The sequence below is a fragment of the Oncorhynchus clarkii genome, chromosome 18 (assembly GCF_045791955.1).
Source record: "Oncorhynchus clarkii lewisi isolate Uvic-CL-2024 chromosome 18, UVic_Ocla_1.0, whole genome shotgun sequence".
Lineage (NCBI taxonomy): Eukaryota > Metazoa > Chordata > Actinopteri > Salmoniformes > Salmonidae > Oncorhynchus > Oncorhynchus clarkii.
Window position 1 is genome coordinate 61,037,772 of NC_092164.1, and position 19,430 is coordinate 61,057,201.

The 19,430-nt window shown below is 47.3% G+C and overlaps 1 protein-coding gene across 1 annotated transcript; it reads left to right on the forward strand.

Annotated features, from left to right (window-relative positions):
* Positions 1-6,565: 6,565 nt before the first annotated feature.
* Positions 6,566-7,717, forward strand: LOC139372754 (G-protein coupled receptor 20). Its single transcript, XM_071112554.1, has 2 exons — positions 6,566-7,516; positions 7,571-7,717. The coding sequence occupies exons 1-2, from the start codon at positions 6,566-6,568 to the stop codon at positions 7,715-7,717; spliced, it is 1,098 nt and encodes a 365-aa protein (XP_070968655.1).
* The last annotated feature ends 11,713 nt before the right edge of the window (positions 7,718-19,430 follow it).

Here is a 19,430-nt window from a genome sequence, read left to right on the forward strand (position 1 = left end):
TTAGACCCAACCAAATCATGAGAGAACAAAAAGATCATTACTTGACACATTAGAAAGAATTTACTAACAAACTGAGAAAACTGGAATGCTATTTGGCCCTAAACATAGAGTACACAGTTGCAGAATACCTGACCACTGTGACTGACCCAAAATTAAGGAAAGCTTTGACTATGTACACTCAGTGAGCATAGCCCTGCTATTGAGAGAGGCCGCCGTAGGCAGACTGGCTATGTGCACACTGCCCACAAAATGAGTTGGAAACTGAGCTGCACTTCCTAACCTCCTATCAATTATATAACCAAATTAGAGACACATATTTCCCCCAGATTACACAGACCCACAAAGAATTTGAAAACAAATCCCATTTTGATAAACTCCCATATCTACTGGGTGAAATACCACAGTGTGCCATCACAGCAGCAACATTTGTGACCTACTCCCAGTGGAGTAGTTCAGTGAAGGAAAATATCTAGACACTTTATATTGGTCCTCAGAGAGACCTACCTGTATGTTGGTGTATTTGCCAGAACGAGATAAAAGAAAGCTTACATCTTATTCTATTCAGAAATCAATGAGTACTGACAGTATAATGATTCGTCAACAACTGGGATTTCACCTCAACTCTTCAGAGAGGTGTCTGTTAAACTGAATGACCAGGACCATTTTGATGTGATTGAACTGAATCTGTCAGTGTAGAGGTGTGATGATTGGTCAAGTCCCAGGTTTAAACCAGCCATGTACTGCACTATACACCATGTCCGCTGTACTTAACCTGGATGCCATCAGTGTGCTGTATATCCATCTGCCTGGTTGGTTAATGTACAGTGAGGTTGAAATCTGTATTCGTCACTCTTGAGCATCAAGGCATTCTGCCAAGTTACTAAAATAAAACCATTCCCTCAGTCCACTTGATAAATTAGAAAACAGAACCGTTTACAGAACAAGCGGAGCAAATTAAGAGCAATATATTTTTTGGAACCAGACCAAGACTAGTGCTCGTCTTAATAGTAACAACTTCAGTATCCTAACGGAAACCTTCTATCTATTTATGTGTTATAAGAGGAAAGTAGGCTATAGACTGGAAACATCTACACTCCATCCAGTCTACATCTACACTCTCCTCAGTCTACAGCAGAACTCCATCCTGTCTACATTTACACATCGGTCTACATCATCACTCCATCCTGTCTACATCATCACTCCATCCTGTCTACATTTACACATCAGTCTGCATCATCACTCCATCCTGTCTACATCCTCACTCCATCCTGTCTACAGCAGCACTCCATCCAGTCTATATCTACACTCTCCTCAGTCTACATCATCACTCCATCCTGTCTACAGCAGCACTCCATCCTGTCTACATCATCACTCCATCCTGTCTACATCATCACTCCATCCCGTCTACATCATCACTCCATCCTGTCTACATCATCACTCCACCCTGTCTACATCATCACTCCACCCTGTCTACATCATCACTCCATCCTGTCTACATCAGCACTCCATCCAGTCTACATCAGCACTCCATCCAGTCTACATCAGCACTCCATCCTGTCTACATCATCACTCCATCCAGTCTACATCATCACTCCATCCTGTCTACAGCAGCACTCCCTCCTGTCTACATCATCACTCCATCCTGTCTACAGCAGCACTCCATTCAGTCTATATCTACACTCTCCTCAGTCTACATCATCACTCCATCCAGTCTACATTTACACATAGTCTACATCATCACTCCATCCTGTCTACAGCAGCACTCCATCCAGTCTATATCTGCACTCTCCTCAGTCTACATCATCACTCCATCCTGTCTACATTTACACATCAGTCTGCATCATCACTCCATCCTGTCTACATCATCACTCCATCCTGTCTACATCATCACTCCATCCTGTCTACATCATCACTCCATCCAGTCTACATCCTCACTCCATCCTGTCTACATCATCACCCCATCCTGTCTACATCATCATTCCATCCTGTCTACATCATCACTCCATCCTGTCTACATCATCACTCCATCCTGTCTACATCATCACTCCATCCTGTCTACATCATCACTCCATCCTGTCTACATCATCACTCCATCCTGTCTACATCATCACTTCATCCTGTCTACATCATCACTCCATCCTGTCTACATCATCACTCCATCCTGTCTACATCATCACTCCATCCTGTCTACATCATCACTCCATCCCGTCTACATCATCACTCCATCCAGTCTACATCCTCACTCCGTCCTGTCTACATCATCACTCCGTCCTGTCTACATCATCATTCCATCCTGTCTACATCATCACTCCATCCTGTCTACATCATCACTCCATCCTGTCTACATCATCACTCCATCCTGTCTACATCATCACTTTATCCTGTCTACATCATCACTCCATCCTGTCTACATCATCACTCCATCCTGTCTACATCATCACTCCATCCTGTCTACATCAGCACTCCATCCTGTCTACATCATCACTCCATCCTGTATACATCATCACTCCATCCTGTCTACATCATCACTCCATCCTGTCTACATCATCACTCCATCCTGTCTACATCATCACGCCATCCTGTCTACATCAGCACTCCATCCTGTCTACATCAGCACTCCATCCAGTCTACATCATCACTCCATCCTGTCTACATCATCACTCCATCCTGTCTACATCAGCACTCCATCCAGTCTACATCATCACTCCATCCAGTCTACATCATCACTGCATCCTGTCTACATCATCACTCCATCCTGTCTACATCATCACTCCATCCCGTCTACATCCTCACTCCATCCTGTCTACATCATCACTCCATCCTGTCTACATCATCATTCCATCCTGTCTACATCCTCACTCCATCCTGTCTACATCATCACTCCATCCTGTCTACATCATCACTCCATCCTGTCTACATCAGCACTCCATCCTGTCTACATCATCACTCCATCCTGTCTACATCATCACTCCATCCTGTCTACATCATCACTCCATCCTGTCTACATCATCACTCCATCCTGTCTACATCATCACGCCATCCTGTCTACATCAGCACTCCATCCTGTCTACATCAGTACTCCATCCAGTCTACATCATCACTCCATCCTGTCTACATCATCACTCCATCCTGTCTACATCAGCACTCCATCCAGTCTACATCATCACTCCATCCTGTCTACATCATCACTCCATCCTGTCTACATCATCACTCCATCCTGTCTACATCATCACTCCATCCTGTCTACATCAGCACTTTTGTGAAACCGTCATCACTCCAGACAGTTTCACAATATCAGCTCAATCCCATTTAATATTATTTAGCATTTTTATAGCGAACAAACGACTACTCTCATAGTATCTTCCCCTATACAGCCATGCAATCCACCACCCTCTCTCTATATGTTCTCGTTTGCTAACACTTGCTATCCTTGTGTCTAGGCTTGGTATGTGAACTGTTGAGCAAGATTATGTGCTTAGACTCCTGTCATGACATAGACAGGCCCTCGTTGAGTCAGAAACCCCAGCAAAGACAGCTAGCCACTGTGAGCTAAACAATGCTTTTCCACTTGCAATTTGTCATGAAGTACCTTCCTCTTCACACACCATGATGGCATCTCTTGAGGCCCATTTGAAATGCTCAAAATATCTTTGTTGTTACCTTTAGTTCCAGGCACTAATATCCACTTATCCATGTATTTATTTCATGGCCTATACTAATGTCTGCTTCATTTACTGTATTCAATCGTTTTATTTACACAAACACTTTTGTCCAGGAGCAGCAGAGCCCCTAATCCTTGGGGCCGTGACGTCACAGCTGGAGGAAACTTGGGAAGGTTCTTCCTCCTTTAGTGTCCTAACCCAGGGGGAAATGGTATTAGTACCGCCAGGGGACTTCACTGCAGTGATGGAGTAGAGTGGAAAGGGAGAGAGGCCCAAGGCACTGACTGAGAGTCTGAGAGACTGGACACTGAGAGACTGCATAGTGAAATCTTGTGAGAAACATACTGGGAGATATGAAGATGCACCTTGAACGATTTAAAGGATGTAGAGAGACTTTCAGAGATTGATTGATTCTGAGAGAGAGAGAGAGAGAGAGAGAGAGACATTGAGACAGGACAATCTCAAACTCAAGGATAATCCAAGCATCTAAAGGACATGGTTTGTTACAGGGAATGGACATAAAATGATTTTCAATCCTAAAATCATTTTGACATGGTGTGCTGTGGTGTGAAAGACTCCCTCTCAGCTCAACAATGGAGTGAGAAGATACATTAGATAGATATCTCCTATAATAAGATCTCTGAGCACCCAGGACATACTTTAGAAAGAGTCCAAGGTGACAGAGGCTACACGGGTCTCCGGACTCTGATTGGCTAAATTAACTGGCTATAGTGAAGATCAACATCCACCCACTCTTGACAGGTTATCACGTGATTCTATCCTTGAAACAGGTAAGTTTGGAGGAGTTTTCTGTTGGCTGAAGTTGATGATGTTATATTGATACACTTTGAATGTGACTCATGAATACATTGTGGAGATGTAGTGATATAGGTGCATCTGAATGTAAAAAAAATATTCCCAGAATGGAGAATGCTCTGAAAAAATGATGTCTTAGCAAGAGAGAGAGAGATAGAGAGAGAGTGAGACAGACTAGCATAATGAGATAACTCTCTCACAACAGATTGGCTACCTGTACTTTACATTTTTAGAAAGGCTTAGTCCACTGAATACTAGTTCATTCATTGTCGTACTGAACTCTTACTCCCCAGGCCATACAGAGGTGCACTGCATCTTAACAAGTTGTTAAGTTGTTAAGAACAAGTTGTTCTTTTGGGCGATGGTTTGTGCGACACAAGGTTTTTGGTAAGGATTGAGTACATTTTGTGAACTGCCAATGAAGTACGACGCTCTCTCTGAGCTCCGTATTCGTCACTGACAGCTATCTGGAAGTTCTATCTGGAAGTTCTATCTGGAAGTTCTATCTGGAAGTTCTATCTGGAAGTTCTATCTGGAAGTTCCGTCCACTTCATCTGGAAGTTCCGTCCACTTTATCTGGAAGTTCCGTCCACTTTATCTGGAAGTTCCGTCGTAACTCTCTTATATAAGAGTGTACTTATGAAAGGTTTAAGTGTATCGTGCTTCCAGGTTTATGGAAAACAAATGTAGGCATTAGGATAGAATATTTCAATGAAGTGTTACTAATAATACACGTGGGAGTGTGAGAGCAGACTATTAGGATTAGGATTTGTGTTAAAGCCAATGGAAACTATGGAGCACTTGCACTGACTCAAGGGTCTGATATATTGGTATATTCATGTAACTAAAATAAGTATCATGTTGTAGAACATAGTGATATGTTTGTTAATGCAGTTATACGTCACACCTCACCACATCAAGTGTCTGATATATTGGTATATTCATGTAACTAAAATAAGTATCATGTTGTAGAACATAGTGATATGTTTGTTAATGCAGTTATACGTCACACCTCGCCACATCACACCTCACCATTTTCACAGAGCACAGCAGTGTCTCAAATACAGTATCAGCTAACATGAACACCACGGGACGTCTGATCAGGGTATTGAAGAGGTCAGAACTAGCAATGCTACAGAACGTCTGATCAGGGTACTGAAGAGGTCAGAACTAGCTATGTCCCAGAACGTCTGATCAGGGTACTGAAGAGGTCAGAACTAGCTATGTCCCAGAACGTCTGATCAGGGTACTGAAGAGGTCAGAACTAGCTATGTCCCAGAACGTCTGATCAGGGTACTGAAGAGGTCAGAACTAGCTATGTCCCAGAACATCTGATCAGGGTACTGAAGAGGTCAGAACTAGCTATGTCCCAGAACGTCTGATCAGGGTACTGAAGAGGTCAGAACTAGCTATGGCCCAGGACGTCTGATCAGGGTACTGAAGAGGTCAGAACTAGCTATGGCCCAGCATGTCTGATCAGGGTATTGAAGAGATTCTCTATCGTAAAATAATCTATTAACTGCACACAATCTCTCATAAAAAAATGACTAACAAAAACTCCAGTATTATTACATACTGTATAACATGGGACTAGGACCGCTTTTCATTCAGATTAGTTCATTTAGTGTGTTTATCTACAGTGTGTGATGAGGGACACACAGTACCCTCATTCTGCATCACCACCATGTATGCTGACTCGCTAGGCCTAATCCCCTGTTCCTGCCCAGATTTACAAAGTCTACACAGCCCGTTCATGTATGGCCAAGATAAAGAAACGTGTGATGCTCTCACATTCTTCCAGTGTGTATCTAAGGGAGGAAATAGCTCTGGTCATTTCCTCCCAGGACCTTATTTTCACTATGAAAGCAGATATTTAATGGTGCAGAAATATCCCTGTTGAGCATACCATGGAGGGTACAGTCAAATTGTTGTGGTCTAAGGGCATTTTTCTGTTCTAGTGATTACAGTTCTAAAGAGCATATTACTTGTACTCACTGAGAAACTCAATGTTGTTCGTATTATACTGTCAAATGATGACAATACAGTATTACTGTTTTTCAGAAGCAGTCCATCACTGCCTCGCAGCAATGGAGATTCTCATGTCCTTGGTGGTCAATGCAACACCTGAAGATATAAACAGTACTTCCAACCCTCAGAGGGGGGTGCCCTACCTGAAGAAACTAGCCCACCTGGACGAGGGCATGTACGAGGAGTTCTACGGCCTGTGGGTGACACTGATGGTGGTCAACACCCTGATGTTCGTGGTGGGTGTGGTCCTTAACAGCCTGGCCCTCTACATCTTCTGCCTGCCCTCCCAGATTTCCTCCGCCCCTGTGGTCTATACCATCAACCTGGCGGTGGCTGACCTGTTGGTGGCGCTCTCGCTCCCTGCCCGTATTGCCCTCTACCACAGCGGTGGAGGGTGTCTGGCCTGCTCCTACGTTCACACGTTCAGCTACTTTGTCAACATGTACTGCAGCATCCTCTTCCTCACCAGTATCTGCGTGGACCGCTATATAGCCGTGGTGTGGGCCGGGGCCGGGCGCCGCTGGAGGAGCCCTGGGGTCGCTAAGGGAGTCAGTGTGGGGATCTGGCTCCTCGCCGTGGTGGTCACCTACTCCTTCCAGACCACGGAGCTGGAGATCAAGGCCACGTCATGCTGCCGACTCACCGCCCTCTTTGCCCTGTCCTTCCTGGAGTTCCTGCTCCCCCTGGTGGTCATCGTGACATTCACACTCAGGGTGGCATGCGCCCTAACCGACCCCAGGCTGATGCCTCAGAGCCAAGGCCGGAGGGCCAGAGCAGTCAGGCTCCTGGTGGCTGTCTTGGTTGTCTTCTCCATCTGCTTCATGCCCTTCCACGTGCGCCAGGCGTTGGTGTATTTCCGGATGGGGGGTGACAGAGCACAGCAGGTGTTGGCGTACCATGCCACTGTGACCCTCAGCAGCCTCAACAGCTGCCTGGACCCAGTGGTCTATTGCTTGGTGACGGACAGCTTCCGCTCGGCCATGCGCCGGGCCTGCAGGAAGAGGCCAGGGGCAGGGGCAGGGACAGGGACAGGGGCGGAGGTGGAGGCGGAGGTGGAGGCGGAGGCGGAGGCAGAGAGGACCAGTGGAGGGGATGTTGCCAGTGGACTAAGGAGTTCAAAAGGATCAGGGACAGCCATGGCTATCGCTCACAGTGTGGCCACATTGACTCTCACCCCCTGCACCCAGCAACAGAGGGAGATGTCTGCATAGCGAGAGGAGAAGAGTGAGAGAGGGGGATGTCTGCATGGAGAGAGGAGAAGAGTGACAGAGAGAGATGTCTGCATGGAGAGAGGAGAAGAGTGACAGAGAGAGATGTTTGCATGGAGAGAGGAGAAGAGTGACCGAGAGAGATGTCTGCATGGAGAGAGGGGACGAGTGAGAGAGGGGGATGTCTGCATGGAGAGAGGAGAAGAGTGACAGAGGGAGATGTCTGCATAGAGAGAGGAGAAGAGTGACAGAGGGAGATGTCTGCATAGCGAGAGGAAAAGAGTGACAGAGGGAGATGTCTGCATAGCGAGAGGAGAAGAGTGAGAGAGGGGGATGTCTGCATGGAGAGAGGAGAAGAGTGACAGAGGGAGATGTCTGCATAGAGAGAGGAGACAAGTGACAGAGAGAGATGTCTGCATGGAGAGAGGAGAAGAGTGACAGAGAGAGATGTCTGCATGGAGAGAGGAGATGAGTGACAGAGATAGATGTCTGCATGGAGAGAGGAGACAAGTGACAGAGAGAGATGTCTGCATGGAGAGAGGAGACGAGTGACAGAGAGAGATGTCTGCATGGAGAGAGGAGAAGAGTGACCGAGGGAGATGTCTGCATGGAGAGAGGAGAAGAGTGACCGAGGGAGATGTCTGCATGGAGAGAGGAGAAGAGTGACAGAGGGAGATGTCTGCATAGCGAGAGGAGAAGAGTGACAGAGGGAAAGAGGAAAATGAAGGGAATTGGAATGAGAGAGGGTGTTGCTAATATAGTGGGTTTTGTGACTAAGGCACAGGCCGTTGATAAGACTGCATTGGGACGTTATATCTCTTGAGCTTTTGAAAGCCAACAGAATATACATTCTGTACAGAATTTGCATCCTGGTGTTTGCATTCTGAAGACTCATACAATAATATGCAGTGATAATGAACCTGGACAAGATATGTGATTGATTTTAATCAGTAAAATGCAGTCTCACTGTAATGGAACAGTAGCAGAACTTTTTCCAGAAAAGCGTAAGCTGTTTATTTCAATTGACTGTCAATGTTATGTTTTTACATTGAGATTTTTCATATCACTTCTGTAACATCTGGAAACAGCACCATATGTACATCATTTGAAGGAAAAAAAAGTACAACTATTATCGGATCATGATGTCACCAGTTGCACAGAGGGTGAATGGTCCTTACAAGTGCATGTCCATCACAAACTAGCTTTGTTTATTGCTCCTCCACTTGATTTAATGGACAAATTGGCTCACTTGTTTATCTCACTGCACTGACTCCAGTGGCTTTCAATTTTCTCCTTGAATAACATCTCTCTTAAAGCTACAGTATGGGATTTGTAAAACAGCATCAACCATGTTTTGGGACTAAACAGTTAGTTAACAAGCAAAATTAAATTTTGTGGTTTTGGTAGAGTGTTGAATTGAAGCTTGTGATGTATAGTTTACATTCTTCAAGAATCAATGGTTATGTCATTCATTTAAATATCTAAAAAGGGATGTACCATTCCCAGATTGCCCCTTTAACTGTCACTGAGTCAGAAAATGTAATGTGGTATTCTAAAGGTAAACACTTTCACGATTTGTTTGGGACATTTCTCCATTTAGGGGGAGATGCTGTAGACCAGTGCTTTTAAATTCCTGGTCCTGGGGACAAAGGGGTGCACATTTTTGGTTTTGCCTTAGCACTACACAGCTGATTCAGATCATCAACTTATCATCAAACTTTGATGATTTGAGTCAGGTTAATTAAAACAAAAATGTGCTCTCCTTTGGGTCCCCAGGACCAGGCTTGAGAACCACTGCTGTAGGCCACCAGATTCACTCACTGTGTTCATTATTATTTGGCCACAAGGAGGTAGCATGAGACTTGGATGTTTTCATTTGAATGCGACTGAGAATAACCTCCGGTGACATTTCTGCATTTGAACCTTTTTAGTAAGCATTGCTGTTTTATTCCTGGAAAACATACTTCCACATACTCTATATGTCATTTTCCAAACTCCTACAATGCCTTCCTGTAAAGTTATGCCTGTTACATTCCCATCATGCTCTACTATTGGGAGCAAACATACTCATAACCTCCTGCTGCTTCATTCAGTCTGTGTCAGCTGGTCAGGCTTGTATTTGTGACATTCTTCCACAGGATGTGAACAAGGCTCAGTCTGGGCTTTGGCATTGTTCACACCTCGGTCCTACAGCATGAGTTTTGCCCTCCCTCACCTGTCTGTGGCCCGTGGCCAGTGATTTGGCTGGGGTGACTGTGGGCCAGGTGGTTTGGCTAGGGTGACTGGGGGCCTGACACAAAGGCCTAGACAGCAGATTTGGGGTCAATTCAAGGTCACTCAATTCAGGCAGTAATTTGAGTAAAATAAAAAATAAAAACCTTTGAATAAAATAGCTTCTCCTTTTCAGTTTATTGAGTAGTCAGTTAATACATAGATTTCCTTTTAGAATTATTGGGATTTCAGTCTACTTCCTAAATAGACTGACTTCAATTCAAATTGACCCCAAACCTGCTAGACAGAGGAACAAACAAAGAGGAGGGGAACCTGAAACTGCCAGGCGCAGAATTTTCCACCGCACTCTCTGAGGTTGAGCATGTTAAGAGAACAAATCGTCTGCTGTCAGTTGATTCGGCGTCTTTTATGGAAAGTGATGAAACTGTTTTTCCCCACAGGCTACAACAAGATCCAGTCTTATCAACAGCTGTGATTCTCGCTGTGGTTTTAGAGGTGAAAGGTGAAAGACGTTTCGTCTGATATTCAACTGTTATTTACCTGTTATACATTTCTTTGAAGCTTACTAGACATATTGACACATTCATAACAGAAGAGGTTAGGACAGGCCTTCTGTTGTGGACGATGTTACCTCAAGCTTGGAAGGACAGGATGAAGGATAGTGTATCTCTAAATCACATAGGACAGGTCTCTGACAGGTCTCTCTAAAAAATAGCTAACAGTATTAACTGCAGGCTATGCTGTGCAGGTGCTCTACAGTATATTGAAGTGCTACTTGCATTATGACACTGTAGTAGTAATCTCAGTTGGACATATCAATTCATCTTTGATATGAACTGACCCTCCAGATTACTCTTTGCAACATATCTTATTTATGGGTATAGCCCATGCCTGACTCCTCACAATCCATCATTGTAAATAAGTCTGCCATATTCTATTCATTGGAACTATGGCCACTGTGACAACGATTCAGGTCAGGGATATTCATCCCTGAATGTTTTCTATGACGTATGACCTAAACACTGTGTTATTATATAAACGCAACATGCAAAGTTGCCTGCAAATGTTTCATGAGCTGAAATAAAAGATCCCCGAAATTTTCCATAAACACAAAAAAATTGTTTCTCTCCTACTTTTTGCACAAATTTGTTAACATCCCTGTTAGTGAGCATTTCTCCACCCACCTGAAAGGTTTGGCATATCAAGGAGCTGATTAAACAGCATGATGTCACGCCCTGTGACTAGGGTGGGCATTCTAGTTTCTTTATTTCTATGTTTTCTTGTTCTATGTTTTGGCCTGGTATGGTTCTCAATCAGGGACAGCTGTCTATCGTTGTCTCTGACTGGGAATCATACTTAGGCAGCCTGTTTTTCCACTTAGGCAGCCTGTTTTTTCCAGTGTTAGTGGCCTGTATAGCCCTAGTCAGCTTCACGTTTGTTTTTGTTGTTTCTTGCTTTGTTGGCGACATTAAAATTAAATGTACGCTCACCACGCTGCACCTTGATCCGGTCATTTCCAAGACGACCTCCAACACAATGCCACACGTCTCAAGTTTAGAGGGAGCATGTAATTGGCATGCGGACTGCAGGAATGTCCACCAGTGTTGCCAGAGAATTTAATGTTAATTTCTCTACCATAAGCCTAATCCAACGTCGTTGTAGAGAATTTGGCAGTACGTCCAACCAGCCTGACAACTGCAGACCACGTGTAACCATGCCAGCTCAGGACCTCCACATCCGGCTTTTTCACCTGCTGTGAGGAGTGCGTACTGGCGGCAGAGAAGTCAGGCGCAGGTGAGCAAAGACTGTGTTGCAATGGCGCAGTTTAATCATAAAAATCACTGTGAACAAAAATAATATATACAATGGGACAAACCCCTTCGCACGCCAGACATAACGTGCACACACTTACAATAAACAATTCCGGACAAGGGGGAAACAGAGGGTTAATTACACAACATGTAATTATGGAATTGGAACCAGGTGTGTGGGAAGACAAGACAAAACAAATGGAAAATGAAAGGTGGATTGGCAATGGCTAGAAGGCTGGCGACGACGATCGCCAAACGCTGCCCGAACAAGGAGAGGGACCGACTTCGGTGGAAGTCGTGACAGTACCCTCCTTGACGCGTGGCTCCGGCAGCGCGCCGACACCGGCCTCGGGGACGACCCGGAGGGCGAGGCACAGGGCGATCCGGACGAAGACGGTGGAACTCCTGCAGCATTGAAGGGTCCAACACGTCCTTGACCGGAACCCAGCACCTTTCCTCCGGATCATACCCCTCCTACTCCACAAGATACTGAAGGCCCCTCGCCGATGCCTCGAATCCAGTATGGAGTGAACGGAGTATGCCGGGGCCCCCTCGATGTCGATATTAACCCCTCAGACTCCTGGAGCGGGCCAGCCACCACCGGCCTGAGGAGAGACACATGGAATGAGGGGGTAATATGGTAATCGGTGGAAGCTGTAACCTATAACAAACCTCGTTCACTCTCCTCAGGACTTTAAATGGCCCACAAACCACGGACCCAGCTTCCGGCAGGGCAGGCGGAGGGGCAGGTGTGAACACTGGGGCCTCATTGCGATGGCGATCTGCATTCTCCTTTTGGCGCAGCACGGCCCGCTGAAGGTGAACACGGACAGCTTCCCATGTCTCCTCTGCGCACCTGAACCAAACGTCCACCACAGGAACCTCAGTCTGACTCTGATGCCAAGGCGCCAGAACTGGCTGGTACCCCAGTACGCATTGGAAGGGTGGAGTGGCGAAGCGAGTTCTGCTCCATCTCTACCCAGGGCACGAACGCCGCCCACTCCCCCGGCCGGTCCTGGCAATAGGACCGCAGAAACCTGTAGTGCCACAAGACGTGCGTAAACAAGGCCTCCACAGTCTGTAGGGCCGTAGGGAGACCGGGCAGAGGGAGGAGATGACAGGACTTAGAGAACCGATCCACAACGACCAGGTGTTACCCTGTGAGGGGGGAAGATCGGTAAGAAAATCCACCGACAGGTTCGACCAAGGCCGTTGTGGAACGGGTAAGGGGTGTAGCTTCCCTCTGGGCACGTGCATAGGAGCCTTACACTGGGCGCACACCGAGCAGGAGGAAACATAAACCCTCACATCCTTAGCCAAGGTTGGCCACCAGTACCTCCCGCTCAAGCAGCGCACTGTCCGACCGATCCCAGGATGACCAGGGTGACGTGTGGGCCCAATAGATCAACCGGTCATGAACAGCAGACGGGATGTACAGACGCCCAGCGGGCTCTGCATGTAACACCTGCTCAATGTCTGTGTCCAGCTCCCACACTACCGGCGCCACCAGGCAGGAGGCGGGGAGTATGGGAGTGGGATCCATGGGCCGCTCCTCTGTGTTACACAGCCGGGACAATGTGTCTGCCTTGACGTTCTGGGAGCCTGGTCTGTAGGAAAGGGTGATCACAAAACGGGTGAAAAACATGGCCCACGAGGGTTCAGTCTCCTCGCTGCCCGGATGTACTCCAGATTGCGATGGTCAGTCCAGATGAGAAAAGGGTGTTTAGCCCCCTCAAGCCAATGTTTCCACACCTTCAAGGCCTTGACTACAGCCAACAGCTCCTGGTCCCCCACGTCATAGTTTCGCTCCGCTGGGCTGAGCTTCTTCGAGAAGAAGGCACAGGCGGAGCTTCAGAGGCATACCCTAGCGCTGAGAAAGCACGGCTCCTATCCCAGCCTCGGACACATCCACCTCCACTATGAACGCCAAAGAGGGATCCGGATGGGCCAGCACAGGAGCTGAGGTAAACAGAGCCCTCAGGTGACTAAAAGCCCTGTCCGCCTCAGCTGACCACTGCAAACGCACCGGGCACCCCTTCAGCAGTGAGGTAATGGGAGCCGCTACCTCACCAAAACCCTGGATAAACCTCAGGTAGTAGTTGTCAAACCCTAAGAACCGCTGCACCTTCTTTACCGTGGTGGGAGTCGGCCAATTACGCACGGCTGAAATGCGGTCACTCTCCATCTCCACCCGAGGTGGAAATGCGATACCCTAGGAAGGAGACTGACTGCTGCAAGAACAGGCATTTCTCAGCCTTGACCAGGCAACCAAGCACCCTGCGCACTAGGGACACATGCTAGGCGCGTGTAGTGGAGTATATCAGAATGTCATCAATATACACCACTACACCCTGCCCGTGCAGGTCCCTGAAAATCTCATCTAAAAAGGCTTGGAAGATTGATGGCGCATTCATCAACCCGTACAGCATGACGAGGTACTCATAGTGCCACTCATCTCCCTCCCGATTACACACCAGGTTGTAAGCGCTCCTGAGATCTAGTTTGTTGAAGATGCTCCCAGATGCTCTAATGGTCGACTATCTAAGGCGTGAACGGGGAAGGGCACAGCCACGGGAACAATAGGGATCCCTAAACTATGGGCTGGGCGAACGATTTATCTATAAAACTCCCAGCCGCGCCTGAATCGACAAGCGCCTTGTGCTGGGAATGTGGGGAAAACTCAGGGAAAGTGACATACACAAACATATGTGCGACAGAGGGCTCTGGGTGAGAATGGTACTGGCTTACCTGGGGTGGCGCCAGAGCGCCCTACCTGCTGCCTCGAATTCTAGAGGAACCAACCGGCACCAACCGGCAGTGTGTCCTCTGTGGCCACAGATGGTGCACGAGCTGGAACCCCCTCCGGTCTCCCTGCGCACCGCCCCTCCCAGCTCCATGGGTATTGGAGAGGGGGTGCGGGGGGGGATGGAACCAATAGACCCCGATCTGAACGTCCGCGGGTAGCCAGCAGGTTATCCAGCTGGATGGACAGGTCCACCAGCTGGTCGAACGTGAGGGTGGTGTCTCTGCAGGCCAACTCCCGACGGACGTCCTCACGCAGACTGCAGCGATAATGGTCGAACAGGGCCCTGTCGTTCCATCCTGCGCCGGCAGCCAGGGTCCGAAACTTTCCTGCCTCAGATGGAAGAGGCGCTCACCCGCCACTCTACCCTCGGGTGGGTGGTCGAAGACTGCCCGGAAGCGGCGGGTGAACTCCTCAAACTGGTCTAACGCCGCATCTCCCTCTCTCCACACGGAGTTGGCCCACTCCAGGGCTTTCCCGGTGAGGCATGAGACAAGGGCGGACACCCTCTCACGGCCCAAAGGAGCCGGGTGGACGGTTGCCAGGTGTAAGTCCAGCTGTAATAGGAACCTCTGCCAAGATGGTGGAGCATTGCTGTGTGCTCCCGGACGCGCTCCTCCACCCCTAAACCCGGGGTACCTGCTCCTGCTGACTCCATGAGTTTGGTCCGGAATTCTGTGAGCAGTGCGTACTGGCGGCAGAAAAGTCAGGCACATGAGAGCAAAGACTCTGTTACAACAGTGCAGTTTAATCATAAAAATCATTGTGAACAAAAACAATATATACAATGGGACAAAACCCCTTCGCACGCCAGACATAACGTGCACAGACTTACAATAAACAATTCCGGACAAGGACATGGGGGAAACAGAGGGTTAAATACACAACATGTAATTATGGAATTGGAAACAGGTGTATGGGAAAACAAGACAAAACAAATGGAAAATGAAAGGTGGATTGGTGATGGCTAGAAGGCCGGCGACGCCGATCGCCGAACGCCGCCCGAACATGGAGAGGGACTGACTTCGGGCGGAAGTCGTGACACCTGCGGGATCGTCTGAGACCAGCCACCCTGACAGCTGATGAAACTGTGGGTTTGCACCACAGAAGAATTTCTGCACAAACTGTCAGAAACCGCCTCAGGGAAGCTCATCTGTGTGCTCATCGTCCTCACCAGGGTCTTGACCTGACTGCAGTTCGGCGTTGTAGTCCGACTTCAGTGGGAAAATGCTGACGTTAGATGGCCACCGACATGCTGGAGAAGGATGCTCTTCACAGATTAATCCAGGTTTCAACAGTACTGGGCAGATGCCCGACAGCATGTACGTCAGTGTTCCAGTTCCCGCCAACATCCAGCAACTTCGCACAGCCAGTGTGAGACAACATTCCACAAGCCACAATCAATAACCTGATCAACTATGTGTGAAGGAGATGTGTCGCGCTGCATGAGGCAAATGGTGGTCACACCAGATACTGACTGGTTTTCTGATCCACGCCCCTATCTTTTTTTTAAGGTATCTGTGACATTCAGATGAATATCGGTATTCCGATATGTGAAATCCTTAGATTAGGGCCTAATTGAATTATTTCAATATGAACTGTAACTCAGTAAAAACGTTTTAGTTGTTGCATGTTGTGTGAATGTTTTTGTCCAGTGCCGGTCTGAAAGGTTATGAAATGAAATTAAGCTGAATAATTATTGATGAGACCTGGCCAGGGTTTGAACATCAGGAATAAGATACCCTAATAGAAAATGACTCAAGTAAAAGTGAAAATCACCCAGTAGAGTACTACTTAAGTAAAAGTCTGAAAGCATTTGGTTTTAAATATACTTAAGTATCAAAAGTAAGTGTACTGCGAAAATATACTTAAGTATCAGAAGTAAAAGTATAAATAATTTCAAATTCCTTATATTAAGCAAACCAAACAGACAACACCATTTTTAACATTTTGTATTTATAGATAGCCTGGGGTATGCTCCAACACTCAGATATAATTTACAAACAAAGCATGTACAGTGGGGACAACAAGTATTTGATACACTTCCGATTTTGCAGATTTTCCTACTTACAAAGCATGTAGAGGTCTGTAATTTTTATCATAGGTACACTTCAACTGTGAGAGACGGAATCTAAAACAAAAATCCAGAAAATCACATTGTAGGATTTTTAAGTAATTAATTAGCATTTTATTGCATGACATAAGTATTTGACCACCTACAAACCAGTAAGAATTCCGGCTCTCACAGACCTGTTAGTTTTTCTTTAAGAAGCCCTCCTGTTCTCCACTCATTACTTGTATTAACTGCACCTGTTTGAACTCGTTACCTGTATAAAAGACACCTGTCAACACACTCAATCAAACAGCCTCCAACCTCTCCACAATGGCCAAGACCAGAGAGCTGTGTAAGGACATCAGGGCTAAATTGTAGACCTGCACAAGGCTGGGATGGCCTACAGGACAATAGGCAAGTAGCTTGGTGAGAAGGCAACAACTGTTGGCGCAATTATTAGAAAATTGAAGAAGTTCAAGATGACGGTCAATCAGCCTCGGTCTGGGGCTCCATGCAAGATCTCACCTCGTGGGGCATCAATGATCATGAGGAAGGTGAGGGATCAGCCCAGAACTACACGGCAGGACCTGGTTAATGACCTGAAGAGAGCTGGGACCACAGTCTCAAAGAAAACCATTAGTAACACACTACGCCGTCATGGATTAAAATCCTGCAGCGCACGCAAGGTCCCCCTGCTCAAGCCAGCACATGTCCAGGCCCGTCGGAAGTTTGCCAATGACCATCAGGATGATCCAGAGGAGGAATGGGAGAAGGTCATGTGGTCTGATGAGACAAAAATAGAGCTTTTTGGTCTAAACTCCACTCGCCGTGTTTGGAGGAAGAAGAAGGATGAGTACAACCCCAAGAACACCATCCCAACCGTGAAGCATGGAGGTGGAAACATCATTATTTGGGGATGCTTTTCTGCAAAGGGGACAGGATGACTGCACCGTATTGAGGGGAGGATGGATGGGGCCATGTATCGCGAGATCTTGGCCAACAACCTCCTTCCCTCAGTAAGAGCATTGAAGATGGGTTGTGGCTGGCTCTTCCAGAATGACAACGAATATGTTCCGGGATTCATCCAATGGCATTGAGGAGTATACCACATCAGTCACCGGCTTCATCAATAAGTGCATCAACGACGTCGTCCCCACAGTGACCGTAAGTACATACCCCAACCAGAAGCCATGGATTACAGGCAACATCCGCACCGAGCTAAATGCTAGAGCTGCTGCTTTCAAGGAACGGGACACTAATCCGGACTCTTATAAGAAATCCCGCTATGCCCACAGATGAACCATCAAACAAGCAAAGCGTCAACACAGGACAAAGATTGAATCCTACTACACCGGCTCTGATGCTCGTTGGATGTGGCAGGGATTAAAAACTATTACGAACTACAAAGGGAAACCCAGCCGTGAGCTTCCCAGTAACGCAAGCCTACCAGATGAGCTAAATGAATTTTATGCTTAGTTCGAGGCAAGCAACACTGAAGCATGCATGAAAGCACCAGCTGTTCAGGACAACTGTGTGAACACGCTCTCCGCAGCTGATGTGAGCAAGACCTTTAAACAGGTCAACATTCACAAGGCCGCGGGGCCAGACAGATTACCAGGACATGTACTCAGAGCTGACCAACTGGCAAGTGTCTTTACTGACATTTTCAACCGCCCAAGACTGTAATAACTTCATGTTTCAAGCAGACCACCATAGTCCCTGTGCCCAAGAAAGCAAAGGTAACCTGCCTAAATGACTACCGCCCCATAGCACTCACGCCGGTAGCCATGAAGTGTTTTGAAAGGCTGATCATGGCTCACATCAACACCATTATCCCGGAAACCCTAGACCCACTCCAATTCGTGTACCGTACTGACAGATCCACAGATGACACAATCTCAATCACACTCCACACTGTCCTTTTCCATCTGGACAAAAGGAACACCTAAGTGAGAATGCTGTTCATTCACTACAGCTCAGCATTCAAGACACCATAGTGCCCACAAAGCTCATCACTAAGCTAAGCATCTTAGGACTAAACACCTCCCTCTGCAACTGGATCCTGGACTTCGTGACGGGCCGCCCCCAGGTGGTAAGGGTATGCAACAACACATCTGCCATGCTGATCCTCAACACGGGGGCCCCTCAGGGGTGCATGCTTTGGCCCCTCCTGTACTCCCTGTTTACCCACGACTGCGTGGCCAACACATCATTAAGGTTGCTGACGACAGTGCTGATGAGAGTGGTAGGCCTGATCACCAACAACGATGAGACAGCCTATAGAAAAGAACTCAGAGACCTGGCAGTGTGGTGCCAGGAAAACAACCTCTCCCTCAACGTGAGCAAGACAAAGGAGCTGATCGTGGACTACAGGAAAAGGCGGGCGGAACAGGTCCCCATTCACATCGACAGGGTTGTAGTGGAGCGGGTCAAGAGTTTGAAGTTCCTTGTTGTCCACATCACCAACAAACTATCATGGTCCAAACACACCAAGAAAGTTGTAAAGAGGGCACACATGGTATGGCAACTGCTCGGCACTGTAAGGCACTGCAGAGGGTTGTGTCTACGGCCCAGTACATCACCGGGGCCAAGCTTCCACCCAGGACCTATATACTAGAAGGTGTCAGAGGAAGGCCCAAAAAATTGTCAAAGACTCCAGTCACCCAAGTCATGGACTGTTCTCTCTGCTACCGCACGGCAAGCGGTACCGGAGCGCCAAGTCTAGGACCAAAAGGCTCCTTAACAGCTTCTACCCTCAAGCCATAAGACTGCTGAACAATTAATTAAATGGCCACCCAGACTATTTGCATTGACCCC

Bases quoted from the DNA above. Each gene is read 5' to 3' on its own strand.
- LOC139372754 (XM_071112554.1), top strand. From the start codon at position 6,566: ATGGAGATTCTCATGTCCTTGGTGGTCAATGCAACACCTGAAGATATA. The intron at 7,517-7,570 runs GCAGGGGCAGGG...GTGGAGGCGGAG, and splicing joins CCTGCAGGAAGAGGCCAGGG to GCGGAGGCAGAGAGGACCAG.